Source organism: Myotis davidii, unplaced genomic scaffold (assembly GCF_000327345.1).
Source record: "Myotis davidii unplaced genomic scaffold, ASM32734v1 scaffold698, whole genome shotgun sequence".
NCBI classification, from domain to species: Eukaryota; Metazoa; Chordata; class Mammalia; order Chiroptera; family Vespertilionidae; genus Myotis; species Myotis davidii.
The window spans coordinates 1,005,361-1,014,429 of NW_006290032.1; the positions used below are offsets into that span (position 1 = coordinate 1,005,361).

General features: G+C 55.0%; 1 protein-coding gene across 1 annotated transcript in view; it reads right to left on the bottom strand.

Annotated features, from left to right (window-relative positions):
- LOC102768739 (bifunctional heparan sulfate N-deacetylase/N-sulfotransferase 4) overlaps positions 1–9,069 on the bottom strand; it is a 145,663-nt gene that overhangs the window by 94,074 nt on the left and 42,520 nt on the right. The window contains exons 2-3 of the mRNA XM_015563373.1: positions 8,463–8,550; positions 2,125–2,279 (exon numbers count right to left, since the gene is read on the bottom strand). Of these exons, the coding sequence (XP_015418859.1) occupies positions 2,125–2,279; positions 8,463–8,550 (243 nt within the window). The remainder of the gene's footprint in view (positions 1–2,124; positions 2,280–8,462; positions 8,551–9,069) is intronic.

The following is a 9,069-nucleotide window of genomic DNA, read 5'->3' on the forward strand; positions in this document are numbered from 1 at the left end:
TACCACAGAGGGGTGTGGCCGGGTCCACGGCACTCGTCCTGGACACTGACATTCGGATTGGACATGACTCTGTCACAAAGCCTTGCTGGGCCTGTGACTGTGTTTCAATCATTTAAAAAAGAAAACAAAGAACAGGTCTATCTCACTGAGCACAGCACAGAGCGCCCGGCGGGCCGGGGTCCCAGACTGCCACCGCCCGCGCCAGCAGCCCTTGCAGTCCCAGCTGTAGGCACATCTCAGTGGTGGCGTACAAGGAGCCACTTTAAAATGTGCGGAGCTGCCACGCCCAAGGGACTGCCATGCGCGGCTTATGCCGCAAACCCCTGGTGCTAAACCAGGGGACATAACCTCTGCACGGGGCCCGAAGCAGCCTGAGTCCCAGAGACCTTTGCAAATGTAATCAGAAAGTAGACATGATGACTACAGGACAGATGACTGTGGACCCCGACAAAGAAGATGCCCCGAGAAAGAAGGGGTCCCGGTGGCTAACAGGCTCAAATACAGCAGCAGAGCCTGGCAGCCATTTTTACACACGGACCCCTTGTGCACCCTGCCCTTCGGGGAGCAGCCGGCCCGGGACCACGGTCTGCACTGCCCGCCTGCCTGCCTGGCCCTGCATCTGCCCAGCCCTTAGGAAGTTCTTCCTGGGTCCACTTCAACCAATAGGACTGAGGCTCTCCCCATCCAATCAGAGCTGAGCAGCTCTGACCAACCAGTGTGGCTCTACCCTGATCCATCAGGACAGTGCCTTTTGGACCAATCACACTTTGAGGACTTGGAGCCCTCATTTGCATGAGAATGAACCAATCAGGGGCCAGGGGTGGGGGTTCTGTCCAGGAAGTCACTTTCCCTCTGGCTTTGGGAGCCCCTTTCCCTTCCACCCAGCGCTGACCAGCCGCCCCGGCTGAGCCGAACCAGATGACAACTCAGGGAGCAGAGCAGCCGCGCCCGAGGGCCTGGCCCAGGGCCGCCCCAGGTCACTGTCCTCACAGCCGAGCGGTAGCCATTGGGCTGTTTTCCCCAAAGGAAGTCTCCTTTTCCCTCGCACCCCAAAGTGGGGATTCCTGTCGGCGCTGAATTGACACCAATGACCATGGTTGACATGACAACCGGACTGAGAATCGCACCCGGAATGACCACTTAAGGGGGGCCTTAGACGGAGCTCCATGTGTCAGCATTGCTGCACCGATGCTGATGTAACTGAGCCCCTTCCCTTTCTCAACCACCCCTCACCTTCGTCGCCATGGGAACCCTGTTTAGGCATCTGCCCGATTCAGAGCTTACACAAGAGCTATTCCCTCTGCATCTCAATAAATGCTCGCTGCCTCTCACTTTGGCCCTTTCTTTTCAGGGACACATATCGTCTCACAAGGTGTTGCAAACACACACACGCGTGCTGTCTGCCGATGGCCGAGCCGGAGATGCAGGTGTGTTGTGGGAAGGCCGCCAGGTGGAAGGGGAGCTGCTAAGCTCTGGGCACCACAGTCAGAGCCACCTCTCCAGTGACTCCTCCCACCAGCTATGGACCTGCAACAATGCTTCTAAAGATTTTCTAAAATGGATTTTTGGAGAGAGAGGAAGAGAGAGAAGCATCGATGTGAGAGGGAAGCATCGATGTGATTGGCTGCCTCCTGCACGCCCCCCACTGGGGATCAAGCCTGCAACCCAGGCATGTGCCCTGACTGGGAATCGAACCAGGGACCTTTAGGTGCATGGGATGTAGCTCTACCCACTGAGCAACACCAGCCAGGGCTAAAGCATTGCTTTTAGAGGCTAATTATAATGCACAGCCAGGAATGCAATGGAGAAAGTGCCACTGTTCTTCACAGATGCCGACGAACCATTCCATGAAACAGGAGAGGGGAGCTTTCTGACAATGGCCTGCTTTTACAAATACATTAGATATCACATCACGGCCCAACACACACACACACGCACACACACACATACACACACACCCCACAGCCTGAAACAAAAGAACGCAAAGCAGCGTGTACCCGTAACACATGAGACGCACTCGGATGTTTCCTGCGGTTTCTGCTGGATTCAACCCAGTACAGTGATGCTGTGGTCCTCGGAGAGACAGCCACCCGGCCCAGCAGCCGCGGCAGCAGGCGCACTCACCAGGGCGAACTCCTTGTTGAGGGCCATCTGCTCCACCAGCGAGGACTCGTTGTGGAAGAGGTGGGGCTGCATGTGGCTCCACATGTGGGGGAACCACCAGAACTCGTCCACCGACCTGAGCAGCAGGTCGTCGCCCGCGTCCTCCTCCTCGGTCCCTGGAAGACACCCGGTGAAAGAGGCGTCGGTGAAATTTCCCATCGGCTCAAAGGTCATGTTTGTCAGAGTTTTGTTGTTCTTCTCACTACAGACACATAAATCCAAGTGCAAGTTGTTCTAATAAAAAAGAATAAAATTCATGGTCTACATTACATCAGACGTAAAGGTTTGGGTTGGCATGAGGTGGGGTAGGTTTGGTGGCCCCTGTGGCAGTCCTTGGTCCACAGTTCTCCTGTCTGTCACTGTCCCGGGATGTCCATCACCCACAGTTCTCCTGTCTGTCACTATCCTGGGATGTTCATCACCCACAGTTCTCCTGTCTGTCATTGTCCATCACCCACAGTTCTCCTGTCTGTTACTGTCCCGGGATGTCCATCACCCACAGTTCTCCTGTCTATCACTGTTCCCGAGACTGTCCATCGCCCTCAGTTCTCCTGTCTGTCACTGTCCATCACCCCCAGTTCTCCTGTCTATCACTGTTCCCGAGACTGTCCATCGCCCTCAGTTCTCCTGTCTGTCACTGTCCGTCGCCCACAGTTCTCCTGTCTGTCAGTGTCCATCACCCACAGTTCTCCGGTCTGTCACTGTCCCAGGATCTCCATCACCCACAGTTCTCCTGACTGTCACTGTCCTGCGATCTCCATCACCCACAGTTCTCCTGACTGTCACTGTCCTGCGATCTCCATCACCCACAGTTCTCCTGACTGTCACTGTCCTGCGATCTCCATCACCCACAGTTCTCCTGACTGTCACTGTCCTGCGATCTCCATCACCCACAGTTCTCCTGACTGTCACTGTCCTGCGATCTCCATCACCCACAGTTCTCCTGACTGTCACTGTCCTGCGATCTCCATCACCCACAGTTCTCCTGACTGTCACTGTCCTGCGATCTCCATCACCCACAGTTCTCCTGACTGTCACTGTCCTGCGATCTCCATCACCCACAGTTCTCCTGACTGTCACTGTCCTGCGATCTCCATCACCCACAGTTCTCCTGACTGTCACTGTCCTGCGATCTCCATCACCCACAGTTCTCCTGACTGTCACTGTCCTGCGATCTCCATCACCCACAGTTCTCCTGACTGTCACTGTCCTGCGATCTCCATCACCCACAGTTCTCCTGACTGTCACTGTCCTGCGATCTCCATCACCCACAGTTCTCCTGACTGTCACTGTCCTGCGATCTCCATCACCCACAGTTCTCCTGACTGTCACTGTCCTGCGATCTCCATCACCCACAGTTCTCCTGACTGTCACTGTCCTGCGATCTCCATCACCCACAGTTCTCCTGACTGTCACTGTCCTGCGATCTCCATCACCCACAGTTCTCCTGACTGTCACTGTCCTGCGATCTCCATCACCCACAGTTCTCCTGACTGTCACTGTCCTGCGATCTCCATCACCCACAGTTCTCCTGACTGTCACTGTCCTGCGATCTCCATCACCCACAGTTCTCCTGACTGTCACTGTCCTGCGATCTCCATCACCCACAGTTCTCCTGACTGTCACTGTCCTGCGATCTCCATCACCCACAGTTCTCCTGACTGTCACTGTCCTGCGATCTCCATCACCCACAGTTCTCCTGTCTGTCACTGTCCCGGGATGTCCATCACCCACAGTTCTCCTGTCACTGTTCCCAGGACTGTCCATCACCCACAGTTCTCCTGTCTGTCACTGTCCCAGGATCTCCATCACCCACAGTTTTTCTGTCTTTTGACCTACGCAGACACTTTGCCATATTACACCCTATAAGTTTTATGTAGAGATGTTGTTAGTTTATAAACTCTGCCCAGGAGGCTGAGAGGCATGGGCGGAGCCTCTGTTTCACCTGGTGGAGCAACTTCCCATCAGCCTTCTCTCACTTCATCCACATCCACAATTCAGAGGCCCGAGGCGAGCTCCTGCCACAGAGACAGCTCAAGGCCATGGTGCTGAGGGACTTCCTGTGTGGAGCGGAATCTCAGACGTTATCAAGTCCAAGTGACCGAAGCCACTGGATTTTCCTTCGCTGCCAGCAGGCCGCTGTGCACATCATTGGTGCCCAGGGACACGGGCGAGCACACGAGTCCACACAGCTCCTACTTAACACGCGTGTCAGACCAGTGGTGTCTGGTCCCACCGAGCCTTTCCCTTCTCACGGGCCCGGATGCAGGCCTACATCGTCATCAGTGAGAAACAGGTCGCTTTGTCCTCAGGAAAAAGTCAGTTCCAGTTCCTTGGTTGGTTTCCCGGAAAATAAAAGGTGCTTCAAGTCAGAAGTAAACTCTTGACACATTCACTTCTCTTTACCACTTTTGGAGGATCTATAATAGTCCGTTCCTCCAATTCTTCAAGTCGGCCAAAGTAAGAGTCATTTCAGACCAATCTGGGGTGTGGGGTAATTCCCAGAAGGCACCGCTGCAACGTTAAAAGAAGATGCAACTTCTAGGGTCTGCATTGTCCCTTTGGTACAAATGTCCTCCTCATATTTGCTCATTGCGCATGAATACTGTAACTCCCAGATATTAACAAGATGTTTCTAGCTTCCTTTTTTCATTGACCCTGGCAAGGTTTCATATAGTTGGGTACAGAAAACACTAACTTTAATATTATACCAAATGGCCCTAGCCGATTTGGCTCAGTGGATAGATCATTGGCCTGGGGACTGAAGGGTCCCGGGTTCGATTCTGCTCAAGGGCACATACCTTGGTTGCAGGCTCCTCCCTGGCCCTGGCCCTGGTTGGGGCACAGGCAGGAGACAACCAATCAATGTGTTTCTTCACAGTGATATTTCTCTCTGTCTTTCCCTCTCTCTTGCACTCTCTCTCTAAAAATCAATGGAAAAATATCCTCAGGTGAGGATTAAAAAAAAAATTAAAAAATATACTACATAACAACAACAGTTTTGTGATAAGATTAATGAACAGCATAGAGACATGAATGATTCACTGTTCCCTTTGGGTAATGTTTGACTGACATACAAGAATACTTTAAAAAGTCATGCTGACACACCCTCTCCTGGCACTCCCCACCTGCCATGCTCAGTGCCGGGTGGGCACGCTGTCACTCTCCCCTCCTGACTGGAGGTGCAGACACGGAGGCACAGAGAGGGTGAGTGACCTGCCCGGTTCACACAGGCCGTGAGTCAGAGCCCGGATGGGAGCAAAAACTCTCTGCTCCCCATGCCTGGTCCTGGAGCCAATACTTTACACAGAAAAGCAAACACAGAGGAGGAGGAATGTAACTAACTCTTGTTTTTACTTTCACGTTTGAAAGTTAATAGCTTTATATAAGGGGTATTTTTTTTTTGTCAAATGAACTCTAATGGAAAAGACCCGTATCAACCCAATTTGCACATATTCATGAAGTCATTAACCAATCCTCGCCGATGGATTAAGGAGGAAGAACAGCAACAATCACCCCGGAAGCGGTGTCACACGGAAACCCTGCAGCCCCCCCTTCCCACTGCGGCGTCTCCCCTTCTCCATCCAGCGCCACCGGGCCCTTCCAATCCAGCCTTAAACATTCCCACACCCAACACTTTCCTCCGAACCCCCTGCTCTTTACTCCCCCCTTTTAACCGGTGGGGTGTCCTTCCTGCTTCTGCAGGGCTCCGTGAGTGGCCCGGGTCTAGGGGGGCCTGGCGACGTGCCCTGTCGCGGGAGACGGCTTTCAGCACCGGAAGGACGGGGACGGAACAGGAAAGGACGCGGGGGACCGATGATAAGACAAGCAGCCTGGGAGACGTGGGCTCTCTCCTCCTTGCGCTGGGCGGCGCGATGAAACGTCCGCCAGCAACAGGGCCTGGCACTCAGCACCCGGGGCATCGGGGAGTCCCATTGGCCGGGGGAGGACGGAGACAGCCCTGTGACAAGGCCCCCTCCCCCTGGGCACACAGCACGGCCCGGCCACAGCGCCATGCGGGAAAGGGGCGGGAGGGGAGTGCCCTCGGTGGGACAGCGCCCACACCTCACGCGGCTCCGGTGAGTATGAAGTCCGTGTGGTTTAAGGGCCCCTGGAAACACGTAACGGTGCACTGTGTCATGCTGACGGGAGGAACGTAACCTTCAAGGACGCGCACACGTGTATCTGTCGCTCTCCCACAGCTTCGCGGAGCAGGCTTCTTCCATGTTGTCGGTAACACCCACACGCAGAGGTGATGCGGTCTGCTCACGGGATAGAACTGAGATGTCTTTTCTGTCTCTTCCTCGAGGAACTGTCCCTGTGTGTGACGTGCACCGTGTGCCGTGGGCTCCCCGGAGGGGACATGTCCCAGCTACAAAGGAGAAACGAGGAGCGAGAGCCGCGATGGGCGTTAACGCCTGGGCCATCGGGGCTCAATGGGCCTGAATAGGAAAAGGAGTGACAGCAGCGGCTCCGATCCAGACATTCCAGCCCAAAGAGCGGCCTCGCCTGCAGGCTCCGGCCCTGAAGACAGAAGAGCGTGGCTGTGCGCGCTGAAATCCTCCCCGTTTCCCGCCCGCGAGTGGAGGCGGCCTGCAGACCCGCGGGCTTTCCGCCTGCGCAGCCAGAGCTCCGTGGGCGGACGCGGCTCCTGGGGACTCTGGAGAAGGTTCAGGAAACCACGTCTGTTTTCCCAGCGGGGAGCTGGGGTCCTTTTCCTGCATGGACATACGACACCCCAACTCGCTCTCTGCAAAACACCCCTGAACTTGAACCATCACCGGGTTCATCAGCTGCTCTAAGCACCCGCTTCCTCCAGCCCTGGGCACAGAGGGTGTGTTCCAAAGCAGGAGGGAACGGGCGTTAAAGAAAAGCCAGTGAGGCGTCGCCACCTCCGTACCCCGATAAATCACGGGGGCTCTCCGGGGACACAGGTAAGGCTGCTTTGGGTAGAGAAGCTGCGGTTGTGACTTAAAGACGCCTTTGCCTGGGATATTTTAACGTGACAGCAAGTGGCAGGCACCATGGGCAACCCCATGGAGGCACATGTTGCAGGGAGTCCGGGAAGATGGGGTCCCCCCAGCCCCTGGGGTGCCGAGAGCGGCGGACAGCAGGGGCTCCCCTGAGACAGGCTGGGACACACCACCGGGCTGCTTCTGTCCCTATGATGAGATAGTGGCTTTTCTGCGCCCGCTTTCTCTGTGCCAGTGGTTCTCAACCTTCCTAAGGCCGCGACCCTTTAATACAGCTCCTCATGTTGTGGTGACCCCCAATTTCATTGCTACAAATTGAACATCATTAAAGCATAGTGATTAATCACAAAAACAATATGTAATTATCTATGTGTTTTCCGATGGTCTTAGGCGACCCCTGTGAAAGGGTCGTTTGACCCCCAAAGGGGTCGCTACCCACAGGCTGAGAACCGCTGCTCTCTGCGATGTTACAGGTGTCAACGCTGATGTTCAGACCATATGTGCCCATTTCCGAGGTGAAGCGGGCAGAGGGGAGACGCATCATCACCTCCTGAGACCCTGGGGGGCGGCTGAGACCTGAGCGCCCAGGACCACCGTGGCCGTGGCTGCGGCCGTGGCTGGATGGTGTAGTGGTCAGGAGGCACGTGGGGCCGAATGAGCGATGGCATCGCCGCGGACCTGTTTCCAGTCACTAGGCAGAGACAAGCCCTGTATTTGTTGCTAAGAAACAGGAGGGTGGCTTTTGCTTGAGCTGCAATTGACTGTTTTATTGTTTGCGCCCCCCATCATTTTAAAGGCATAACCATCGAGTTTAAAGCTTTAGCTCTTACTTTACAAACTAAAGGAAGGGGGAGGGAATTAGAAAGGATGCCCGTTCCAATTGACCAAATAGCATTGAGGCTACACAATCACTCACTATCGAGCGTTTCCCAAAGGGAAATGATTCACAAAACTGTGACCTCGACTACCTGACAGTTTAAGAACAGTGTCCCCTGTGATTACCCTTTCTGTGACACCCCCCACCGTCCCGGTCACTGTGCCTTCTGCCTCCGCTGCCCCGCCCGCCAGACGCAGTCACCCCCAGCAGAGAGGGCTCCTCTACTGGTTCGAGGAAGTCCCTTCTCTCTCTCTCTGGCCCTGGACGCTAGACGTCTTTGCCGCAGCGAAGCAGCACAATGATGCTGGGCTCAGCTGCCCAGCTCTCACGCTCCCGTCTCCCCCGGAATCGGTCCGGATCGTCCATCCGTCCATCTGTCCGCCCACTTCTGACACTGACCATCGCTCTCCCCCGTGTGAGCGGGTGCCGGCAGCCACGCCCCCTCTTACCTGTGTGGTAAAACTTCCCTGAAAATCCAAGGTTGAAGGTAAAATTGGCAACCTGAGTGCGCAGTAAGGTTTGAGTCTCTAGTAAGGCCTGAAATAAACAAGAAATTAACATGGTTTTAGAAAAAATAAGTAGGAAGCTTGGGGATGCCTCTTTTTCAAAGGCGTCGGCACGAGGGAAACAAAACATGAACTTTGGGGTTTTCAAAGGGGACGGTCATGTGGGGTCTCCGTTTCAGGCACAGGAACCCCGCTGGCTGTCACTGTGCTGACGGAAGGTCCCCAAACTCAGAAGCAGTTCAGGCAATTCTCGCACACACAGCGCTGACGTCTGTGTTCCCTTCGGTGTGAGATTCCCCCAACTCCAGATTATTACTAGGGGCCCAGTGCACGAAATTTGTGCAAGGGGGGGTTCCCTCAGCCCGGCCTGCACCCTCTCCAATCTGGGACCCCTCAGGGGATGTCCTACTGATGGCTTACGCCCACTCCCATGGTTCTCTGCTCTCTGCGGACCTGCCTGCTTGATGCCACTGCAGGACCTGGTGTCTGCTCTCTGTGCGGGCCTTGCGAGGGACTGCTTGCCCTTCACTTCCATGGCCAGGGGCAAGCA